Source organism: Notothenia rossii (genome assembly GCF_949606895.1).
Source record: "Notothenia rossii genome assembly, chromosome: 1".
In the NCBI taxonomy this organism is placed as follows: Eukaryota; Metazoa; Chordata; class Actinopteri; order Perciformes; family Nototheniidae; genus Notothenia; species Notothenia rossii.
Genome location: NC_136912.1, coordinates 25,873,890 through 25,899,299, shown reverse-complemented (window position 1 = coordinate 25,899,299; position 25,410 = coordinate 25,873,890). Strand labels below are relative to the sequence as shown.

Here is a 25,410-nt window from a genome sequence, read left to right as displayed (position 1 = left end):
AGCCTGGTAGAAAATTGTGCTCATTAGCCATATTTGGAGCCAATATAACAAGGATGATTTGGAGATGGAATGTGACACTTAGCTCATGTTAGAAATCAATAAGTGCCAACCTACGCCATATGTCTGTGTGATGGTTGGTAATTGGACAAAAAACCTGGGAGGAATACGGATAAATATAATTATATATCACTTTGGGTTTCTTTCTGCAAGTGTGTCATTTGTCAGCAAAATCACTGGCCATCTCAACTCACAACAGGAAGTGTTATTCAAGCTGTAAATCTTGATAGAGGCTTGTTATTCCAAGTGGTGGTTGTTTGCTGCTGAGAGGCAACAATCCCCTTGTTAAGGGACTTTCTTTATGAAGACGTTGGGGGGACTTTGGAACATAGAGGTAGGCTGTGGCGCTGCACACTCAAAGATGACTGGAGATTTGGATTTGAGATTGCCTGTGGGTTTTACTAGTTCACATTTGTTTCTGGCATGCTGGAGAGGGATAGAAAGAGTAGAAGGGGGAACAAAAGCTCAATCCATACAGACGACATTAGACCATGTCAAAAAGAAAAGGGAATAGGTTAGTTTCCCACAAAGAACTTTTCAATTCCAGGAATGAAAGGCACATGGGCATGCATGGGACAAAGAGTATGTGGAGCTATTTTTTAACAAGTGCAGAAGTAACAAAATGAAGCATCAAGACATGGAATGAAGTCAAATCTTACATCACAATAGTGGTTCAGCATATGTGTTATTTACATCTCTGAAAAACGGCCGCCAAGGGATAGTCAAACAAGAGAGCTTTTTCATCTGACCGCCACATCATAATCTTAATTATATTAGGATAGTTGAAAGTAATAATATTAAGTTAAAATAAAATGTAGGTTCAACTTAATATTATTGCTAATACAATCATGTGTGATCTATTGAAACAATATTATAGGCAACCTTTTCAGTGTACTATTCATTATTTTTAACATACCACATTGTTGTCACTATAACACCCAAATGTTAAATGGAAAGCTGTATTGATCGATACATATAGATGTTTACAAAAATAGATAGATGTATTGATGAATAGATGTGTGAAGATGTTTATAATCATATTGAAAATAGTTGGAGAAATTTTCTACGATATTATTTGGGATTTATTTTAATTTAGAGGAGAACATATGTAATGCAAGGTGTGAAAAGACACACACACAGTGCCTTCAACATTCAACGATTTGAAGGGAAATGATGCCAGACCCCCTCAGTAGGTGGTCTGGTCTCAGCAGGAGCTTGTGCGCTATACTTGTTCTCACTTGTGAGAGATTCCTGCCCTCTGGCTAGAAGACTCACTCTGAAGTTTGCCATCCGCTCACTAAAGAGCTCCTGCAGAATCTGTTCCTATCAGTCATTACTCTTTTCCCACATCCTCTTTTGGGTGAAGTGTCGCTGTGTTCATCACTTCAGTTGCCTCCTTCAGAAGTGTGATGAACATCTCTCTCATTTAAAATGAAAAGCTGTACAGGATTCAATCTACCATCTTGGTGCCCTACATCTGCCATGTTCAGTTGAGATGGCCTCCATTCAGCTAATGTCCTGCAAGAAAAGTAAGGTCTAATCAAAGTAAATAATAACTTCACACAGGTAAGATGCACATGTCTATGAAATGTATTGATTGTACTGATCATTAATCTGAATAAGGGCATCAAACAGTTGACAAAGTCCCTGTCAATTTGCATGATGGAAGACAAACTAATCCCTCGGGGATGCTGGTCATGGCTGTCATTTTATAGCAATTTCACAAGATTGGTTGGGTAGATCTTCAGAGAATTGTTCCAAAGTATACTGGAGCATACATGCAACAAACTTTGTTAGAAGACTAACAGCATGTACATGTTTACATCAGTCACAAGATGAGCCTGAAATCAGTACAGCCTTCTAAAAAAGTTTCTTCAAATCCAAAGCTGTTTTAATTCATTCTGAGCTTTCACCTTTTGCTAACCTCTTGCTCACAAACTCATGTCTGTCTTCTAAACCTTTCGGTAATCCACACTCACCTCTTTCCTCCTCTCTCCGTCCTTTGAATATTGCTGCATAATCATCACTCTCCATCTGTGGCTCTCTGAGGCGCAGCACAACCCTCTGTCCTCCTCTCCATCACGCCATCTCTTTCAATACTTTACTCTCTCACTTTTAAATGACGGGGACAAGCGGTGAAAAGGACCTTGTCCCATTCTGCTTCATTTCTTTTACAAATTCATTTTGCCATGTTTCTTGTTTGTTTTGTTGTTTTGCGACAATTTCTACTTTCAGTTCCTCCAACTCTTTGTCCCTCTTTTGTATCTTAGGTAACATGACATGGGTTATTGAAATCAAAGTGTAATCGACATACATTTTGTTATAAATGTTACTGATATCCATTTGAGATGGGAACAACATCTGAAGGTTATCGTAGGTACCTTTGGCCACTGTGTGTAGACTGCGAAACATATTAATTGTTGTGCACATATTCAGTCAAATCCCTAATGCAATTCAGACAGGCATCAGCACACTTGTCAACAAAATATTGGTTCAAGCACCGGTCGAAAGAGAAGTTTATATTCACTGCAACAGGATGGGAAAAGTATTTTAGTAGAGGAAATGAAAATAGTATTCATTGTGTATACAAGATGGTTATTTTAATGCAAGGCGTGTATGTCAATGAGGTTGTCTAGCTCAGGGGTTCCCAAACTTTGCCATGCCAAGGACCCCAATATAGCATTATCCTCTGGCGGGGACCCCCCTGTTGCAATTTTTCTTTTAAATGATGTGTAAAAGTGCCTCCTAATGGAACATGCAGTGCGTTGCCACTACATTTGGGGCCTTCTGCCTGATCGAAGCTGTCACTCCGCTTTCTTTGCCTGTCATAGCCCCACTGCCCCATCTTAACACACACCCACACAACGAGACTAGTCAAGTCCGTTTGAGATGATGTACTCATCTAAAACTTGGAAAATGTCTCTTCATGTGGTCCTACGTTCCAGTGCTTTGCAAAATAATATTTCCTCATAAAAGTTGTCTTCTGAAATAAATCTGATGTATGCAAGCAATTCTGCGACATTTGCTACATCCGTGCTCTCATCCAGCTGCAGAGCGAAATATTCACTAGCTCTCACTTGCTCCAAAAACTGAGCAGATTTTCACTCTCAGTAGCGGCAGCTCGATTCTGATTGACTTGAAGGGCGGTCGTGTGATTCAAAAACTAAAAATATGAAAAGATTGGCATCAAAGGACACATAGATTGATAGATATGCAGATATTAATAACATCTAAAAAAAAAAATCAAACTTAAAAAAAAAAAATCCTGTTTCCCTCAAACTTTAGTGACCGCCCTAGCGCCCCCTGGCGGCCCCCCGGGGGGTCGGGCCCCCCACTTTGAAAAACACTGAGCTCACACTCATATGAAACGATTATATCCTCTATTTCCTTTTTTGTTTACCCTCCCCCAACCTCTCTCTCTCTCTTTCCCTTTGTCTCTCTTTCTTGATTAAAGTAAATTTTAGCGTGCCAACATGAAATTCATTGGAATTACTGCAAAAGCGAAAAACAGAAACAAACAACAGATGACTAAAACATGTAGACCGCAACCATGACAGTGTCATATTAATAACAAATTGGTTCAACAAATGACACACTTAATCAGTTTGTTGTTTTCTAGAGCTGGGTATCAGTACTCTAAACCAAAACAAGAAAACAATGACTTTGTTTGCAGCTAACAACAGGCAACATCTACAACCCATACGGTGTGGTGAGGTCATGTGCGGTGAATTGAAGTGATGCCAATTCAGTAGAACATTTCAGAAAATTCAAAGACAGGTTTTGAATTCTTAACTTCTTTATCAGTATACATCTCCCACCTCTCCCAGCTGTCTTCCTCACTTTCCCTCTTCCTTTTTGTCCGTCCCTCCATGTTTCCCTGAGCCGATTTCATGCCACTGAAATCTGCCGGTCGCCTGGCTGCCATATAGCTCCTCTCGTCCCCCTCCATATTGCTCCATCGTTCCGCTCCATCCATCCCTCCATCTCTTCTCTTCTCCTCCCCCTCTCCTTGCTACTCTTGCTTCATTCGGCTCATGATGAGGTGTCACCGCTCTGCCCTTGAGTGGGCGAGAATCCCCTCTGACAAAAAGTGTTTGTGTGTGTGTGTGAGGATGCCAGCGTGAGTGTAATGTGATTGCTTGTTCTTTTTCCTATGTGTCTGTGTATGTTCAGTATGTGTGTGGCCTAGCCTGGCCTGTGGAAGTGACAGACATCAGGATTGTGCTGTCACAGCAGGAGAAGAGATGATTTACTTGTCAGGGGGTTGAGGGAGACGAATGCAGATACAGAGTACAGATAAATTCACCGTTCTGCAAGAAGGATAATGTAAAAAGAGCTGGCTATACTGCTGGGACGTACAGCATACAGTAAAAGGACCATCAGTGCAGAGTGAACTTTGGCACGTATTTGTTTTATCGGGTCTCACATCATGTCATCCCCTTGTCCCTATGGTTCTTCTGACTGGGTGTTACACTCCACGCTGAATAGGTAGAGTCTCAAGGGATCCAGCGATGTGAGGCTTGGCTGAAAGAACTCATTGCACAGTTTCAAATAAAGCTGAAGTAACATTCAAACTAAACTGAACTGGACTAGTATGCTGACTGAACTGAATACACTCACTGGACGTAAAGACAGTTAACCAAACTATATTTACCGTGAAATAGCTGCAGTCAAGTTCTGTACTGATATAAACTGTACTGGTGTGAACTAGACCAGACTTAACCTTGTTGGCAGTGAAACATTTTTTATTATTATTATTGAGGCAAAGACCATAATATTCCCTTTGACTTTGATCTTGAGCTGAGTTCATGTCATGAGTGGCAGCAGGGGCTGTGGTTTGGATGGTGACAGACAGGACAAGATGGCGGCTGAAAAGATGAAATATTGGCCTGTCATTCCAGTGTCACATCCACAGTCTCTGTAAATGATAGCCAGGCTGGGGCACATGATAGGTGGCTTGCTGCAGGGAAATGACAAACTAAATGTTATCAGGGGAATAAAGTGCCACATGTGTGAGTTGGAGGTCGAGGAAGTGGGGAAGGAAAGCGATCCGATAAGCCCCTTTTCTGCTTTGGAATATGAACATCTCCCATTTTATTAACACAGGATTTGGAAAGTCATTTCCTTTAAGCTCTCTGGTTTGATTTAGGTGAAAATACCATGCATAGAGGGTACTCAAGAAAGCAAATTACCATGAATTAATTCTCTTTTTAAAACTAAAAATGACAGTGTCTTTATTTTAAGCTTCAGTTGAGGACAGTACAGAACAGGAAGGTAAATCTGCCCCTGCAGCTAAAAGCATTGGCTTTCATTAATTATCCTTGTTTAGAAGTGCTTTATCGGCTTATTTGTTTGCAATAAAGCCACACTAAAGAGGCATTGATTTGTGTAACTAAACACAGGTGATCCTTAGCCCCTCGTTGAAGGAACAGGTAATAATTACCCCATCATGATTACCTTGTCATTGTTGCATAATTACATTTTAAATGATAATGTTGTTGACAAATTGAGTCATATTTCAATGATCTCAAAATGATCATGGCCATTTGGGGGGAGTTGCTGAGATTAATTGTGGATGTAAGTTGCTGTTTAGCCCCGGGGCGAAGCAGTCTATTAACTTGCCATTGCTGGACAGGGGGACATAGCCTGCAGCAGTGCACACGTGAAAATGTAAATGTCCCTTAATTGTGGGATACACCTCATTTTAAGGTCTAATACTTATGATATGTTGTGAACAGGTTCGTAGTAGGGGCAGGGATTTAGACAGCAAAGGACATGAAGCACATATCATTCCAATCTTATGGACTGGAACAAAAATGTTACATTGTCTTGAAACAACTTAAAGGGGTAGCAGGATGAAAGACTCATGTAGAATAAACCTAAAATCCATATACCTAAACTAACCTGACATGTTTAATAAGCAAAGGAATCCTATGGATGGTAATTGCAACATTAGCAATAATGTATGCAGCTGAGCAGTTATCTCTCAATGCAAGAATCAGAGAATAGACCATGCTGTTGGCAAATAAGATGCCAGCCGTCAACCAATTTGACATTTCAAGGATAACTATTGCCATGAGCCTTGATCACAATGCTAATGTGAAATATAATATATACACCATTACAGTATAGACTACATGAATCAGCAAACAAACTTTGATCGTATAGCAAAACAAATGGCATCGAAGCATGTGCAACTTTTTGAAACTATTCAATAGTACTATATTATCTAGGTAGACGAAAACCAACCAAGAACACCAAATAATTAAGGCAAAAAATCTAGTGTTACTGTGACATGTGATCACAGTGACATCTTACATTTTGCCTTAAAGTTTTCATTCATTTAGCTATTCTCTGTTGAGGCACTGCATTGTGATTCAGGAGAGTAAGGTGGCTGTAATTGTGTATCAAAATCTTGCCTACTGCAGCTGTGATCATAGACCAGTTTAATCCACATTTCCTCTAAACGCCAAGAAAAATGACAGATTTTGGTAACTGATTTATTGAAGCAATATTGCAAAGACCTCCAGCTAGCACTTCAGCAGACATTTCACCCAGGCCAGGGAAAGAAACCCTAATTCTCTTTGAGTGCGTAATCTGGTTTATTATTTTTGTAGTTTTAGCTGCTTTGCTTTTGCTGGGACATGTAGCAAAAATGATGGTCCCCACCCACACGGAAATGCACATTGTGTTACCTGAAACTAGTGACAGTTTTGAAAGTCAAAATAGGACTGTGAGTATAATGAAAGTCGAGCAAATATCATGGGGAAATGGAACACGAACGCAATGTAACACTGGATAGATTATATAGGCTGTAATTTAATGCAGAGAGAGAAGTGCTATATGATTTGCAGTTGATATAATGTATATGCGCGAGACTCACACATTAGGCCATGGGAACACACACATATATTCACACATGCGCACACTCATATAAGCGTCAAAACGACTGCAAGAGAGACTAATGAAGCCGCAACAATATGTCAGAATGGACAAAGATTTTCCCCAAGTCAAGGTTGGCTAACATGGCAAATGAAAGGCAAACATACCGTACATGAAATGACATACACACAGTTACACACACCCCAAGGCCAACAGTGGAAAGGTTGAGTGGCAGGTAGTGAGGTGAAGCATTTGTCACTGTTAAAACGGAATATGTGTATGCGTGTGTTCTATTACTGCCGTGAGTGGTGGTCTGTTGATCTGGGGCAAAGTAAATGTGCCTTCGGCAATCGTGTGTTTTTGTTTGTTTCTGTATCTATATGGGAACGCAGGGTGCTATTTTGTGAATGCGTCCACATTTTTATTATTGTCATTAAGTGATGGGGCTGCAGGGCTGCAGGGTGTGTGTTTGTGTGTGTGTGCGTGCGTGTGCGTGCGTGCGTGTGTGTGTGTATAACTGTTACGACTGTATAGTGATGTGGACCCTGGAGCTTTCCCACGGCCTAGTTCAACACCATCATGTTTTCTCTCCGCTTATTAAAAAACCTCTGCAATCCACTCTGCCTGCACTTCCCCAGGTGCACCTCAACTGCAGACCAGTGCATTCACACACACACCTTCCCTGTCTATAATTGAATTATAAATGCCTTACAACTTTAATTTTGACTCTAAGGATGCTGACTGTGTCCCTGAAACTTCTCGGATGTAGTCAGCGCTCACTGTGTCATTTCATGCATAGTATGTTTTGCTTCCAACACCATTTCCTTGCAGAGCACACAACTGGCAGCACTCACTGGGTTCTGTAAAACATTGCCTTGGCAGTGCCAGTATTTCTTGAAAGTAATTAAATTTGCCCTATTCAGCTCATTAACCTTCCCTTTGACCCCTAAAGTATTTTACGTTGTACTAATAATGGTTATAGATGGCATGTTGAGTAGTCTTCTCAGGCCTGTTTTCTAAACATAGCACGCCCCTACACCTGCTGCTTTCTGCACCACTGTGCCTGCGCTCAGAAGATTATTGTTGGTCTATAATCTATTCCACCAAGTAAGCTTGAAATCTGCTTTGGTTGCCAGACACCATCCAACTTGACCCAATAAATGTTCCTCATCTGAATTTGAAGGCTTAAATTGCATTGATATCAGATGATACAAGGTTTTTGAGTTTTAAAAACTAAACCAGCTGGTGCCACATTAGGCATCTGTTTGTGGTGAGAATCCAGCCCACAAAAACATGATTGCCCATCTAGTGTTATGACAACCTTGGATGCTATAATATGTTAGTTTTAAAATGCACTCCCACCCCTGTTGCAAAAGCCAGTATATGTATTCAGAATCAGGATGGTAAGATGATATACCAACAACCAAAGTCCTTACTAGAGTTAATAGTAGCTAAACTAATTAAACATAAATGCAGTCAGTTGAGGGAAGAACACTATAAAAATATGAAGACCTAAAATAAAACATTTATTGCAACCCCAACACCCACGCGTACAGACTCAAATGTAATATTGTTAATGACCTAAGGCAAAATTGAAGAAATTAATTCCATGGAAACAGAGTTCATGAAACCAATAATAAATAAATAAAAGTGCTTTTTTTGGCTTGATTGTATTTGTTCCATTACTGTATATAAGCCTCACTGAATTGGAAAACTTACAGATCCAGAATTGTTCTGTATATGATGTTTGTTGGTAAGCTAGCTAAAAGTACATTTTAGGGCTATACCCCAGGACAGGGCTTCTGTTATATTATTTTCACCATTAACACCCACCAGAAGATACTTGCTCTCACACTTAACAGCTCAGTCTGACAGCCATAGAGCGAGGAGGATGATCAACGGATGGAAATAAATGTTACAACTCTTGCTGAAATAAAGATCCAGGGTCCACCCGGCCAAAAGGTTAGATCATTTAATAAAAGTTGTATCTTTGTCATGATAGTTTCCATCTCACAGACACAGAAAAAAAAAACTAAATTCTCCATCAATTTCTACAGTTAAGTCACTGGTGCTTTTCTGAAATATTTTCAATTGGAAGCATTTGGTGCTCAGAATAAAATGGTGTGCTCATTTATCGAGATGGCTGCTTGCGACTGGATTTTCTTTCACTTCTCCTTCATCAAGCTAAACTATTGAAAGGTATAATCTCTTTTAGGTAATGTATCAGATCACTAGACTGATTTATTCAGTTCACAATATTCACAATATTTTCATAATATAATAATGTCAAACATTCAGAGCAATGACAAAAAAGGATATATGTATCAATATATATATCTTTAAAGTTTCCTGAAGTTATTTTTAGAATGTGTGATCTGTTTTTCGGTTTTTCGGTTTTCACAGCTGTTCAACCATTTGGAAAGTTGTAGCATTTGTTATCATTGTGATGTCACCCTCAGTAAAACCAATACATCATAGGCTATCTGATACAGTTTTCACATGCAGATGTTTTGAAGGCTTGATTCCAACAAGAATGAAGTCTCTTTTGCTCGAAGGGAGGCGCTAACTTTCCAATTTTTGCATCTGCCGCACTGGAAGCTTTTACAAACCTAACTGTCACCAAAATAAATTGTATTTCACACTACAGTTCATGCATGGTTTATGCTTGTGCTTGTTAGATGGTTAAACTCGACTGCTAATACACAGATGAGGAATTGGGCTTGCCTGAAGGTTAGAGGAAGGCTTGGGGCTGGCTTGCTTAAATGAATGAGTTATGTTCTACCATCCCTCAGCAGCTACTGTTGAAGTGCCCTTGGAAGAGGCACTGCACACCCAATTGCTCCAATTGAGCTGCTCAGTGGCCAGAAATGCAAAACTGTGGCTGCACTGGGTGGATACCAAATGGGGCTGTTTGAAAGAGTGCAACCAGGGTGGGAACACGGCCACCATGCAAATGCTGGTTCATTTTGGCTCAAACTGGTTCCATAAGTTAGTTTACTTTGCCAGCCACTTTGGCAGGTAACTAACCATCAACCGGAGGTTCTGCTCTATTCTGAAAATCTAGTTACGATTAAGTGGAAGTATTTCATTAGTACGTCTAGAACAGGGCTTCTCAAACTCCGGACCAAGGTCCGGATCCGGACCGAACTGCAAATCAATCCGGACCGAACCCTGTGTCCCATTATAACAAATTAAAATGATACAAAATAAAGAAATAAAAACTTTCTGATATTTTCTTGTGTCTGACGCGTTGTGAGACTTTACTGGCATTGATCCGGACCAGTGACCTTGTATAAAATTCAAAGTGGACCTTTAATAAAAAAGTTTGAGTACCCCTGGTCTAGACTAGCGGCCACATTGTAAGCTAGCCAACCATTAGAAGTCTTATTTCAATTTAAGGTTTTGAATGGGTGGAAAAATAAATAGAGGGCATTGTAGGTTGTCACATCACAACATGTTGTGTCATGCTATGACATAATGTTTCCGTTAGGTATTGACTTCTTCAGTTTAGTCTTTCTTGATTGCAGGGTTAATATATACGTTTGATCTTGCACTACCAAAATGAAACCACTCTTGGTTTTTCCAAGATCTGCTCCTTTTACAAGTTGAGAGCCTCTGATCCTGAGGGTCAAATTCAATCTGACTGCCTTTATTATACTGCATATAATTTATGGTTCAGCTATTACTAAAGATCAATAGCACTTAAACTACTCCATTGATATTGAAACCTGCACTGATTTACAAGCAGATAGATCTTTAGTCAAATCCAGACATACACATACACAAACATACTTTAGAGCAGTGGTTCTCAACTGGTGGGTCGCGACCAAACGGTGGGTCGCAGACCCGTTTGGAGTGGGTCGCAGATGTGTGAGTGAAGAAAAAACGTTTATTTTGAAAGCCCGATTTTCTAACGCTGTGCATGCGTTGGACTGGAAGTACCAGAGACGATAAACGGTTTTGAAAACTTCTGTCACGTAGTGATCATGTTCTCAATAAAATATCTTTGCTGAGGTTTTTTTGAGGTTTCTGGCCAATCAGAATCAAGATTGTTGCTGGAAGTCCCCACGGAGAATAACTTTGCGGTCAAACTATTATTTTATACATCCATGGGCACAACTTCAGATAGAAATGAAAACATAATGAAATATGTCCCCCGGTTTGATGATTGACAGGTCACAGAACAATGGGAGCTATCTACTCTTACCCACAATTGGAAGGAAGTCACACAGATCCTCTTTGCTCTTATCTCTGTGTGGAGCAGCAAGTTCAGCTCTCAGAACAAAGTGAAAAACAAACAATGGCATACAATATTATTAGTATGTCGAGTAGTAATACATTTATTTATTTTCTTCTCAGAGTGTACCAGAATGCGTAGTTTATATGTTAGTATTTCTAAAAGCATACTTTAGTTCTGGGAAGGGATATAAGGGATATATGCACTGTACTTCACTTTAATTAATAATGTATGCTGAAAAGCGTATATATTACAGCACGATTTCTTGTTGAATAGATTTCAGTGGTTCAAAATTTCGGGTCTCGATTTATTGACAAAGGAAAAGTGGGTCCCGAGGCCTGACCAGTTGAGAACCACTGCTATAGAGGACAATGTGTTACCATAATAGCTAAATATTATATTTGAAAGTGTGGTTGTAAGGATTGATACATACACAAGCAGGTAAACATGGCTACACCTACAAGAACAAAAGCACACATTTAAGTCCTTCACTGCAAATAGAAAAGACTGCAGAAGACTTTGAGTTTGTGTGTGTATCTGTGTGTGTGTGTGTGTGTGTGTGTGTGTGTGTGTGTGTGTGTGTGTGTGTGTGTGTGTGTGTGTGTGTGTGTGTGTGTGTGTGTGTGTGTGTGTGTGTGTGTGTGTGTGTGTGTGTGTGTGTACATTTGAGTGCCAACTACCAATGCACTAAGACTCAGGGATTGTCAGCACTGCCAAGGATATGACACCAGCTCTGCAAAAAACAACCAGCAGATGGATAGATAGATAGATGGACTGGTGAAAGTGGATGGAAATCCTTTACACTCAATGGGCAAAGCAATGGACTAACACTGCCAGGGTTCAGATTTGTTTGTTAGCAACCCATGCTTTAACTTGGGGTTAAAGAAGGATATTGGGGACCACAGCAGGAGATGTTGCACAATCATGTTGACTACTTTGCGTCTGAAATATATAACCCACCATATGTACTCATATGGAATCACCAATCAAATTGTAACATGTTGTTATTGTATGTTATTGTAAAACTCTTGCATTTTGCTGAGTGTTTGTTTCATAACTGTGGCTTCTTTGACTATGGGGCATCCTTAGTCTGCCTATACAGTATGGTCTTTATGCAGTTCCCTAATTTAGGGGGGTAATTCCTGTGTTTTCTTTTGGTTGTACCCATAAACAAGTGTCTAATTGTTAGTCTTCAGAAGGCTTATGCGGCCGCCCCGAACAATGAGTGAGTGCCATCTTCTAACTCATTGAAATTGAGGTGATGAGTTCAAAGTAAGCAGTACATTTAAGTCAGATTGGCCACAATTATGGGAATACGAACCAAGGTTGAAACAGAAAACCAAATTCCCTTCAAGACATCATGATCTTGGAGTTTTGTTATGCAGTGCAGTTCTGAGTGAAAAGTATAAAAGCAGGGGTCTAAAATCCTATTACCATTATATATTCACTTTTGTTATGTTCGACCTGCCAAGGTTCTTACTGTACAATAACACCAGTAAAGCAGGAATTTAAAAGATGACAAATGGTTGGATAACTCCGTTTTGAAAAATACAATTCAAAAAGAGCCTATTTAATCTCAGGGAAAGAGTTATATTGAACTAAATGCAAGATATTAACCCTCTGTATACTTTATGTCTGTGCATGTTATACTATCAGATGGAATGTAGAGGATCAAACATTAGAGGATCAAACATCGTATACATGAGACAAAAACATCAATACCCCCACAGTTCTGCAGGTCAGGCTCATTGGCTAACAGTTAAGGCCACTTTAAAACAAGAATGTCAATTTTCATATTCGAATATCCAGCTGAGTGAAAGTCCAGCCAAGAATCCTGGTTTCCTTCTCAGAGATATGATCACAGAAAATGCTACCTGAAATGTCAAACCCCAGGGGAATGTTATCGATTTGCTGATTTATCCAATCACTGGTTATCAGGATCAGCAGGGGCACTTAAAACATGGACATTTCCACTTACAACTCCTGTCAGCATTTCCTCTAATGTTATTGTTGCTTTTTCTAAACTGTAGCATGCATGTGTTTTTGATTCTATGTATTTTTTGTAAGGATATATTGTTCTTTTTAAATGCATTTACAGTAAGTAAAACACACATTGTTATTTCATTTTTCTCATATTTTATGTGCAAAGCTTTTGATATTGAGGTAATCCAACAGTGAATCGAATCAAATTGCATTATTTGTATAGTGGTACTTATATTAGGTTACTGATTACATGTTTTAAAGGTAACTATTAATGAATTACATGTTAAAGGTCCCATGTCATGCTTTTCTGGTTATTACCCGTCCCCTTGTGTGTTATGAAGGTTTTTATGCATGTAAACGGTCTGCAGAGTCAAAAACCCTCAAAGTATACCCTGTAGCGAGTACAACTCTAACACAGAAAATACCTGTTTATGCTGCCCCAGAACGCCTCGTTGGAGATTTCTCTTTTTCCATTTGTTTCTTCCGGGAACCGCATGACGTCATGCGGTTCCCGGAACCAAAATGGACCAATCCGCGGAGCTCCTCACACACCAGGAGGGGTGGGGACCTTTAGCGTACATTTTCAACTAACAGGGAGTCCCCTGGTTGGTAATAGACGAGTTGGGATCGCGGAGAAATGCTCTCCGCAGTCCCATTCTCACAGCGTTTATAAACCTATTTCTTACTCAATATCAAGCCACACTTATTGTTTTTACTTCGGCTGTGAGTGTTTGTGTGTGCTCAGGATGAGTTCCGCGCTGTCCCGCTGTATCGCCGACCCGGAAACCACACCAGTAAGCCAGCTCAGTGAGCAGCGAGCCTCGCAACGTCCCGATCAATCAGAGCACACTGGGCTCACAGGGATGGGGGTCAGGAGCTCCAACAAGCCGTTTAGGACAGAGTGAATACCGGTGAATACACATACTTTACCGAGATGCTGTATGAGAAACCAATGTGAGTTTGGAAAATTGCACAATATAAATCTATTTTCGTAGACCTCAACAATGGAATTATGATCAGTAGAAATAGCCATGACATGGGACCTTTAAGTAAAACAAACACACACACCCACACACACTGTAAAACGCACGCGCAGTCACGTAGTCGACAGGCACCAGTGCGCACAGGTCGTATACTTATTCGTGCCAGTTAAGAATGAACGTTAAACACATTACACTGAATTGGTCAATTACAAACAATGTGATACTAAATAGAGAGTGAGACAGAGGAGAGAGAGAGAAATAGGGGATGCTATCGTCCCATTGACTTCCTTCACTCTGCTTGTAGGCTGTCTTACATTTTTACCCAGACACTCGGATGCAGCCAGGTCGGGGAAATCCTCCCCGCTACCGAGCGTCCCACCGACGCCCACGGCAGCTCTCTGCATCAACTCTCTGTGCAAGCAAAGCATTTTGAAATTCACCCCACGCTCCGTAGGCTACACCGACATGCAAACTCCCCCTCTCTGTATTCCCTCACCAACCTAGAAAGAGTGTGGATTTTAGTTTATGTGCGATGAAGGACCAGATGTTCTTGCTGAGTGCTGCATCAACCCGGAGCTGGGTTATTCGATACACCATTCGTTTATTAAACCTCGAGAGGTTCAACATCCAGGTGCCCTCCTTAGCATCCTGCCATTGGGTCAATAGCCTAAAAACCACCCGCCATCCATCAAGCCACCCAGCATGACATTTGTACCCATCATCCCCAATCACTCTGCTGCGGATTAATCCAAACTGCCACCCTGTTATTATAACAGTTATCCGACCAGCCACACATCTTCCCCAGTCACCCATCAGGCCACCCAGTCGTCACCCACCCAGCGGAGGATTGCAACTCTCTCCCCTGGAACAATTTCGTGAGCGTCCACTCCTTACCTTGAGCGCCTCTATATCCAAAGACGTCGACCGGTCCATGATAGAGAAGTGAAGTGCTGCAAATCAGTCACGAAAATAGAAGTCCCACTGGCGAAGAAGATGAGAGGGAACGAGATTAATAGCGGAGACCAAAAAAGTTGGTGTGCTCTCTAGAGTCCCAAACTCTGCTGCAACATCCCCCGGATTATTGTCAGGATTAGGTTATTAATAATACTCCACCACAGCGACCGATGTTCTCAGTTTTATTCCTCCCGGTGGGTCGCTTGGTAAAATCAGGACTCCATACAGTCCTCCTAACCTCCGCTCCCCGGTTTGTCCGTGCAGGGGATGGAAGGAATTGAAAACAATATGCAAATGGGAAAAAACAATTAGCTGTGCTGTGTAACAATGTTTCAGCCGCGGCTTTTGCACACTTGACAATCCTGTACGTCTTGTTTGTTGTTACATCTAAGTAAGAAATATTCCCCCCACTGCAGGAATGACGCTGGGAAGTCTCCTGACTCTCCTGACCGTCCGTCAGCGGATAAATGCCGTTATTCCAGTTGGTTCCCACTACATGTCACTGAGGTGTTGTGTCTGCTCGTGCAGTGGTCGGCAAGTGGAGAGAAGGAGTCCGGATCAGACAGATGATATTCTGCCTTGCCTGGGCGACTTCCATGCGGCAAACCGCCAGAGATATCAGCTCTCCCCGAAATAAATAGGAAAGAGGGAGAGGGAGAGAGAGAGAGACCTGCTGGGAGAAACGCTGAAGAGGAGATGAGGAGGGCTGCGAGAGTTGAGACGAGAGGAGAGAAGGAAGGAAGGTTTATGCTGTATATTATTCCAATGACTGACGCACCGGTGTGTGCGCGTGTCTGTTAGTGTTTGTGTGTGTGACAGAGAAAGAGGGTGAGGAAGGGAGGGAGTGAGAGGAGAGGAGAGGTAATGGCTTGCTCTAATCAAGTAGATGAATGGAAAATGCTACTTTGCCACTGAAGACAAGAAGATTTAAATGCAGAGGCTGTTGGAAGGCTGTTTCAGAAAGTCAGGGGTAGGTGCCTGTGTGTGTGTGTGTGTGTGTGTGTGTGTGTGTGTGTGTGTGTGTGTGTGTGTGTGTGTGTGTGTGTGTGTGTGTGTGTGTGTGTGTGTGTGTCTGTGTATGTCTGTGTTTGTGTGTGTGCGCGCACGTGTGTGTATTGCGTGTGAGTGTGTGGAGATATTGCACAAAAAGATTCATATTGAGGTAAAGAAACATAAATGAGACTTCCCTTTTCTTTTGTTCTCTTTGACTTTCTGTCTTGCCTTCTCTCTTTCTTATGTATAGTCATTGAAAATGTGTTCTGATATATGTTCTTCACAGAAAATGAGCCAAGGCCATTGAGTGTGAGTTTGAAAAAATAATTTATCTTATCATTTTTCTTTTGCTAAATAAGGAAAACTGGTCCCATAGACCCGAACACCATACAAGGATTAATGTAGGACAGCATATTTCCTTTGGCCTTGAATCCTTGAATACTGAGCTGTTTTTAAGACAGACTTGGATTACATTCTTTTTTTCACCTACTGCACCGTGTACAAATCTGCAGAACCAGCTATCTTCATCAGTTGCAATTTCCTCATACACATTTACCCTGTCTTCCTTACCTATAGTATAAGATATGATGACTGCAGGCAAGGCCAGGCAGGCAGGATATACTGAATAATGTTCCCTCATAGACTCAGACCTCCTCTGCCAGCCAAGCGGAAAACACCTTGCCATGCTGTAACAAGAAGGGATATGATTATCACTTCTAGATTACATTCTGCTGAGGAAGTAAACCGTGAGGATTATTATCCGTTTTATAATTTATCAATATTTTGTGAGTCGGCAAAGCTTAAAGTGTGTGTTCAGCTGCATCACCAGTTATCTTTTATTGGCCAAAACAGTCTATGCTAGTGTGTAAAAAAAGAGTATCATTATGTTTGTCAAATGCGGGGGAGAGGATACCAAAATGTATTCGATAGATTCTGAATTTGGGGCCACTGTTATAGTATTTCTTTAGCATCAACATTATGTTGTTGATGAACAACCTATATGACTTTTGCTGCAGCTTCAGAGCCTTTATATTATCACTTTCAATCCCTTTCCACTGTTTATCTGATGTCATAATGGGCTTCAAGTGCAGTACGCTTGTGTTCAATCTAATGAATATGGCAGTGAGAGTGGTCACACGCATGCATTTGTACATTATTGCTAAGATACCTAATGAAAACACACACACACACACACGCACACAGCTATAGGCCTATTGAATAGCACACTAGAGAACACAGAGGAACATTTGTTGAGGGAGTTGGTCAGAGATAACGAACATCATATTAATGAATGCCTCACTCATTCTCTCCGCTCCTCCCTCTCTGTTATATCGCTCCTTTGCTGCTTTCCTTTTTTCTCTCACTTCCCCTCTTCCTCCCTCTCGCTGTCTCTGTTGTTGCTTGCCTATAATCCCTCTCTACTTGTACCCCTTCTCTTGCTCTCGCTCTGTTTCTCTTTTGATGTTGCACTCCCCTGTTTCTCTCCCTCTCACTTGCACTGTTTTGCTATTTTCTGCTCCTGTGTAACTCGGGGACCCCCGCCACCTCCACCTCCCTCTCTTTTTCTTTTCTATAAACTTTGCTCTGCCGGGCAATTAATCATTTTCCCAAGGATTCGTTATTTTTATAAGGGAGCGGCTTACATCAAATACAGGCACCCAGTCCTGTGCCAGCTGGATATGACATCACCCACCTCTCCCCTCCTTCTCTCTCTCTCTCTTTCTCCCCTCTCTCTTTCTATCTTCCTCTGCCTCCACACCTCCCCTGCATTTTAAAACACCATAAACTGTTTTTCTCTTCCTCCATATTATCTCTCATTTACTTGGCTTCATCTGCTGCTTGTCCAAAAATGCAAATGTATAGCATCCCTCTCACATACATGTTGATGTCATAATGGTTCAGCAGAAACAAATATTAGCATTACGCTATTGTCATTTCCCATATGAATATGCACTTAGCTAAATTAATCTTGTTTGTCTTTGCATTTCTCCTCATTCCTTAATGATGTTAGACACCCTCAAGACTATAGTGTGTCGTTTTACCTGCATGCCCCTTCGCTCTAAAGAGCCATGCAGCTGTGCAGTGGCAGCAACTGACTTTAACAGGCTCTCTGTCTCTCTCTCCTCCGCTCTCTCCCTCTTACAGCACTCTCCTAGGCTGGGATCAGATAGGAGCTGTATTCTTCTGCTTCATGCAAAGTGCAGCTGTTGGCTTTGCTAGCTGCACAGAGAGAGTAAAAGCAGGGTCACTCTATGTTGCCATGCAGAAGAAATGTTGACAGCAACTTAGAAGTTACTGGTTACCATTTCCTTGCTTACCTGAGATAATGTAGTGGATGCATGTCAAAATGAAGACAAGAAAGTTTAAGGAGGATGAAGGGAGCAGCATAATACAGATGTGCAAAATTCATTTCAACAAGTGAAACATTTATTTAAGTTTGCACATTTGGAACAAAAGCTAAACTGTAAAAAATCCACTATTGCTTATTGTAGTGAATATGTTCTGCTTTTGGTAGTCCTCTATGATCTTTGAGTTTTGAACAAAAGCTATTTTTAAATGTCAACTTGGATTTGGGAAAAGGTGCAGGGCATTTTAATTATTTTCTGATGTAGACAAAATCATTTATCAGAAAATAGTCAATAATAGCCTGCCGTCCCTCAAACATAATGTTTTCCGAATCCAATCTGTGCTACAGCTTATTAACTCCTGTGACCTTTACATTGAAAAAGTTGTTCAACTTCCGTCCTATTCTAGCAATGCAAAGCAATGCCACGGGAGTCATTTGACAAATTATGCAACCAAATCTAGCACGTCTGGGGATTTTCAGTGATGGAGTTCCCATTGAGCGAATGAACTGTGGTTTAACAAGACTGCAACACGTTCTGATTGTTTCACGGTGCATTGGCTTTAATATTCCTACATGCGTTTCATTTCAACAGTGTGTGTACAGTATGTGTGTGTGTGTGTGTGTGTGTGTGTGTGTGTGTGTGTGTGTGTGTGTGTGTGTGTGTGTGTGTGTGTGTGTGTGTGTGTGTGTGTGTGTGTGTGTGTGTGTGTGTGTGTGTGTGTGTGTGTGTGTGTGTGTGTGTGTGTGTGTGTGTGTGTGTGTGTGTGTGTGTGTGTGTGTGTGAGAACAAGAATGAGAGAGACGGGGAAGAGCTTGAAACTATAGTAGACTTCATTCTTTCACATAAATAATCACTTCATACAATGCTTGCTAATGAATCTTTTTTGTGTTTATTTGTGTGCTTGTCTTATTGATAATAATATCTCACTGCTTTTTAGCCAAACATTTTAGAGCATGGATTTTTTTTCCAGCACATCTGAGATATTCACACCCTCCCCATCCACTACCTCCGCATAGAAAAAGCTGTTTCTTTTGTCTGTATTTCTTTCTTTTTTTAAAAGATAAACAGGCCAATTGGTTTTCAACAATATTTATTACCTGAAAGTAATTTGATGTGGCTCGGAGAAGAATTGTTGTCAACAGAGGGTTTATCTCCTGAGTAGGCCTGCAAACAAAAAGACAGACAGAAAGCTGTTTTGCACCAAAAAACAAGAGCTGTTTTTTGCAGGGTAAATGCAAAAGTAAACTGTATTAGCCACTCCCTCTATCTTGACTCTTGGTTAGAGCCATACTATTACTCCAAGCAGCAAGAAAAGTAGAAGCCCATGTCCAATCTATAGAATCCCTATATCCCTATTGTTATTTATATATTGTATTGTGCATATTCACCATTTATATGCGTATATGTTTTACTTAATTGAACTTTGTACTGTTTTGAAAATTAGTAATTTTATAAATGTTTTGTGTGTGCAGCATGGAGGGGGCTGTGACTGCATTACATTTTGCAATCCTGGTTTGTATAATGACATAAAGCAGGACCTTGAACTTTGTAAAACTGCCATATAATCATTTGCAGAGTTTGGGATAGATCAATGAAGCTGCATTTTGTTGTGGTAATGGCCACAAACTGGATTATATTGATAGGTGTAAAGCATCTGCATACAAACATATCAATTATCAAACATGCAAACAAACTAAAACATAGCACCACTGCTCAGAATATGAAAAGTTATAAAACTGTTATAGTAATGTTTATTGCAAGGCTAATGTACAGCACTGCATTAGCCACAAAAAGTGCCGAGGTGTAATTTCATGAGGTGACAGTGAGACATGTCAGCCCCAATGATTTCCCATTAATCATTTGTCCCCCTTAATTAACTCTACGAAGTGTCTGCGACAATCTCACCACTCCCAGAAAGTATTAGAGAGAGTAACAGAGAGACAGAAATATGCAGTCCTTGGTTCAGACGTCTCATTCCTTCCAACTTTTGATGAGTAACAGGCCAAGCTGAAGACCAGTAACTTAATCAGGGGGGACATTTTCGCTCAGTCATCCGTCTAATCTCTGTTCTAAGATTGAAACAAGTCTTGTATGGGAAAATAATAAAATGAAATAAACTAAAACATTGGCAGCATGTGGATAGCTATGATACCGAAAAAGTTACCCTTTGTCTGCAAATTTGTATAAATGATGATGTATGCACGATTAATGTAATCTGTTACATTTCTATCTTAAATACTGACATTTGTTTGGTAGTCCCATACAATTTATCAAGCATTCATTGTTATATTGAAATCAGTTTATTTAATTATCAGTGACAATAGGCATTCAAATGGGTGAACGATGCCTTTTTCTTTACTTGTTTGTATTTTCATCATTCCAAGGCGACAGATGTCCCTTTCCCACCTGACCTGTTCAGGCTTTTACAGTACAGTAGCTTTCATAGTTAGGCTACTTATAGTGTTTTACAATTGAATAGCTTATTTTAATGAGGCTATACTATTCATGTCTCAAACTGTTAACATTATATGCCTCACTTCAAGTTAAAATGAACAGTATGACATTTGTTTGTGTGAAAAAAAAGTAGTATGTTGGTAAATTCCTGTTAACCTTAACAACTACAAAACCCAGAGGCTTTCCACATTTCAACTCTCTTTCCGTTGATTGGTTGATTCAGCATCCAATCACTGGTCGGAGACGTGTCTCGCAGTCAGAGCATCCTTCCGTCATGGCGTCTGTTTGGGCTAAAACCCCCGTTAACCTGCCGGTTCTGTCTGTTTTCTTCCTTTTGCTGCTATGTATGCCACCCGGGGGAGGACAAAAGAAGAAGGAGGTAAAGATTGTTCTGCTCAAATACGTTTTCCAGCGAATATTGATGTGCTTTTATTGAGACGATTGTGCAGGTTGAATTGGCTGCTGTGCGTTAAGCTAGTGAGCATCATTCAGGATGATCAGGAAGTATGTCGGAGTGACGTGCCCGCTATCTACTGTAAACGTAACTATTTTGATGTACATATAAGAGACACTGCTTACAGACGGTATTCTTCCGTTGTGTGGTGGATTATTTATTGTGTGATTACGTTGTGTAGGCGTTCTGCAAGGAGGAAACATCCGTGGCTAGGCATAGTAAGCTAATGTAGCTAACGTTAGCTAACGTGTGTACAGTATTCCGTAAACATTTACACAAACATTACATCTAAGTTACCTACAAGACACACTTGAATATATTATAGCTTCACAAACTACACCGCAATACATTGCTGCGTTGATGCCAATACACATTTTATTCTGAAATTCGTGCAAGCAGGAAGTGCTGTGTTTTTACTTCTTGGTAGTTTAACAGTGTCATTAGACAATGCTGGCGATAATCTAGCATTCACCACAAAAGCTGCGTTATGCTAACTGAATGATGTTGTAGTTTACCGGAACAGCATGTAAATCCTTCAGGTTTGCTTTCAAAGATCGTCATGTGGTTAGTTTCATTTGAATGATTAGGTGATGTATCGGCTTAAAAGGGAAGTCAGGCGGAAGCTATTATGGTTTATCTGCACCTGCTTTCTGTTGAATCGACTAAAAAAGACGATTTACACATATGTTGATGTTGGCTAGATTAGTAATTTGCCATTTTAGAACGGAATCTGTAAAAACATAGTCTTTATTTGTATCATCTGCTGGTTGTTCCTACTTTTTGTCAAAAAGACTGAAAAATATCACTGGAGCAATTTGAACCATCTCACATATTTATGGTAAATGTCAAATAACACGTTTTTCCACACTAAATGCAACATGTCCAGTCACAGGTTATATATTTGTGACTCATGATTTATGCCTTACCAAAAAGTGTGGTCCTCATCATAGATTGTTAAAAACTCCGAACACTGGGGCTCCGGTTCCCTGTGACTCCTAAAGGCTGCTGGCAGGGATTCAGACTGGACAGAGCCCAAGGAGTTGTTCCTTTGCTGCTAAAACAACAAAATAATCTTTGAAATCCAGTTGTAAGAAACATACCAATGTGTTAAAGGCTTTTCAGACTTAACAAATACTTCGTAGTGGTTATATTCACAGAAAGGATTTTAGTTCTAAATTGTTACCATGTGAATAGCAAGAAAAACAGCAGAAGTTATTTTGGTACAGCGTGTGTATCAATCAATGTTTTTGATTGTCCAACATAGCTGGAGGACCTCATTGCATCAAGTTGAGCTGAATATGTAACAGAAGACCCTGCATTATTTAGTACACTCTTATGGCGCATTGCCACTACAGTGCGGTTTAAGCATGCCGTCCCCGGCCCGTTTTTCGTTGCGTTTCCACTAGGGGTAGTTCCGGCTAGTGGGTACTTTTTCACAGTTTTTCTGGCTCGACAAAATCGAGGTTCTTTCCGGGCCAACAACCAGGCTGAGTTTACTAAACTAGTGAGAGAATCGCTGGCAAGGGGCCTACAACTACAACAAAATGAACATATTTGACCTTGATTTAATTGTAATACACGTTTCAAAATGATGCCGAAGTTACAACATACTGATACCGATTGGTAAAAACCATGAATTATTGCTTTGACTAGTCTGCAGACAAGACGGCAGGCGAAAAACCTTTTAAAATGCGTGTTGTCTAAATGGAGATCGGCTAAGCTAACGCAGCGTATGCTCTGACCGTCCACACTCACAACAACGGCCTATACACCAGCGACTGTATTCGCCATGACACAGACAGTCTGTGGTTTGTACTTGTTTAACTTTTGTCTAGTTTCTGAACAGTTATGAGGAGCTGTGGCTCTGAGTGCTAACAGCTAACGGCTGTGTTTCGCATTGAAGATTACGTCACGGCTCCGCCTACACTGCGTTACTATAGTTACTGCCCCAGCTACTAAACTGTAATGGAAACGCAGCATAAAGTGAGCCTGGCCTACCAAGGCCTAACTATACCGTACTAAGCCGAGCGAGGCCCTGCAGTAGAAATGCGCCATTAATGCACTTAGTACTTTGGCACCCAGGGCGCACGTCTGTGGACTCACTCAATATGGTAATCACATTAGATGGCATAACAGGAAGCTGTGCCTGAGTCTGGTCTGGTTCAGGTTTATTGAGCTTCACTTGCTAGCTTGCAAGAAAAAAAAGTGTGAAATAAGGTCTCCTCTTCCATCACCTTCTTCCCTAAAGGCAGGTTTGCAGTTACGTCTTTTTGAGACAAGACTCAATTGGCTTGCTATTCTGTTAAAATGTTTATAATTTAGCAAAAATGAAATTCTGGTTCTTAAACTTCAACAAGAAGGTCACATTGGAGGCTGAAATAATCAATGTTTATTGGTTGGCCTGAGTTTGTTTTAATATTTGGTTATGAATTAAGGATTTTTAACCAAATAACAGTATGTTAATGTATGCACTACCTCATCTGCAGCTTTACTGCAATTAATTTAGCATACAAATAGAAAATTGATTGAGTGGACGCACTTTGAAATTAATACATGATGGGATGCATGGACAAATACTTGACAAGTGAGCAATTATTTGAATGAATGAATAAAGAATTGAACAAGTCCACAAATGGATGAAGAAAGAGCTGACTGAGTGGAAGAATAAACTGTTGAATAAATGGACAGATTAACCACTGAAAGCATTTGAATGAAAGAGAGATTGAATGAATAATTGAGACTGACAAATTTGCCCTCCAGTTCGCTGTAAACACAATCTCGGCTTGCGAGGTGTATATGTGGTGAATATGTCACAACCACTGTGGGGATTCTGGGAAAGTTTTAATTTGAAAGAGGGGACCATCTCTGATAATATAATAACATGTAATGCCACATTTATTTCATTTATATTATTTAGCATGACCTATGGAGATGGTTTAAATGATTATGTAATGCCACAATTCGTTTGAATCACTTTATTAAAGATCATTTGTGTGTACAATTATGCCTTGCAAATTAAAACACAAAATGCTGAGGAAAGTTGATGCAGTGTAATAAACAATGTTAATAAAGTATACACTTTATTAACATTGTTTATTGCAGCAGACAGATACTCTTGATGTCTTTGCATCATTTATTGTCTTAACGAACCTTAGAAAGTACTTTGGTGTTCATATTTTATAGTTCAGATCTAATTAATTGTTCCAACATTCTGCTTTAAATATATCTGTTTACCAACTCATCAAGCATAACAAAGCCTACAATAGTGTAGATGAAAGCAAATTATAATATCTCGAGCAGTTAAAAGTAGGAGTTTAAAAAAAAAAGAAAAGTTATTAATACATTTTTCACCCAGGGACAGGCTGCTGACATCAGTGTTTATTTTCAGCAATGCATTGATTCATATTCACAAAACACCAGGGAGCTGCCCATTATAGCCACAATCTGCTGTTAGTCAATGACCAGCTCAAGGACAACTCTGCTTTATCCAATGAGTGGCAGTGAAGGCCTCAATATCCTAAACAGCTGAACTTTGTCCGGCTGTCATTTGTTTGCTTCTCTGGCATTAACATTTGCAGATTAAAACCAAGTCCATTAGAGTGCTGCAGATACATATTTTGTATGCCAACCCAGAAGTTAGTATTAAATTCCGAAATGCTAAGCTAACACATTTTTGGGTATCATTCATGCACCACTCCATTGTGTCACTCAATACCATTTCATTTTGGCATAATGGTCTGTTCTGTATGACTCTGTATGACACACACACACACACACACACACACACACACACACACACACACACACACACACACACACACACACACACACACACACACACACACACACACACACACACACACACACACACACACACACACACACACACACACACACACACACACACACACACACACACATACACACACACACTTTCGATGAGCCACAGGAGAGATATTGAGGGGTTATAATGTGAGAAATGTTCTTTCCCAGTTGCCTGCCTGGGGCCATGGTGGAGGAGGTGGAAAAGGCGGAGGAATATCTTATTTAGCTGAAAATGGATAA

The 25,410-nt window shown here is 40.4% G+C and overlaps 2 protein-coding genes across 3 annotated transcripts in view; one reads left to right on the top strand and one right to left on the bottom strand.

The window, feature by feature from the left end:
- sgcz (sarcoglycan zeta) overlaps nucleotides 1-15,819 on the bottom strand; it is a 422,317-nt gene extending 406,498 nt beyond the window's left edge. Inside the window, exon 1 of the mRNA XM_079681302.1 lies at nucleotides 15,037-15,819. Coding sequence (XP_079537428.1) covers nucleotides 15,037-15,075 — 39 coding nt within the window. The 5' untranslated portion in view covers nucleotides 15,076-15,819. The remainder of the gene's footprint in view (nucleotides 1-15,036) is intronic.
- A 99-nt stretch (nucleotides 15,820-15,918) lies between these two features.
- Nucleotides 15,919-25,410, top strand: part of tusc3 (tumor suppressor candidate 3) — a 90,760-nt gene continuing 81,268 nt past the window's right edge. The window contains exon 1 of one of the 2 annotated variants that reach the window (XM_079681248.1): nucleotides 15,919-16,066. In XM_079681248.1, coding sequence (XP_079537374.1) covers nucleotides 16,028-16,066 — 39 coding nt within the window. In that variant the 5' untranslated portion in view covers nucleotides 15,919-16,027. Of the gene's footprint in view, nucleotides 16,067-20,913; nucleotides 21,271-25,410 lie in introns of those variants that run through there. The other variant, XM_079681247.1, reaches the window with a different exon arrangement.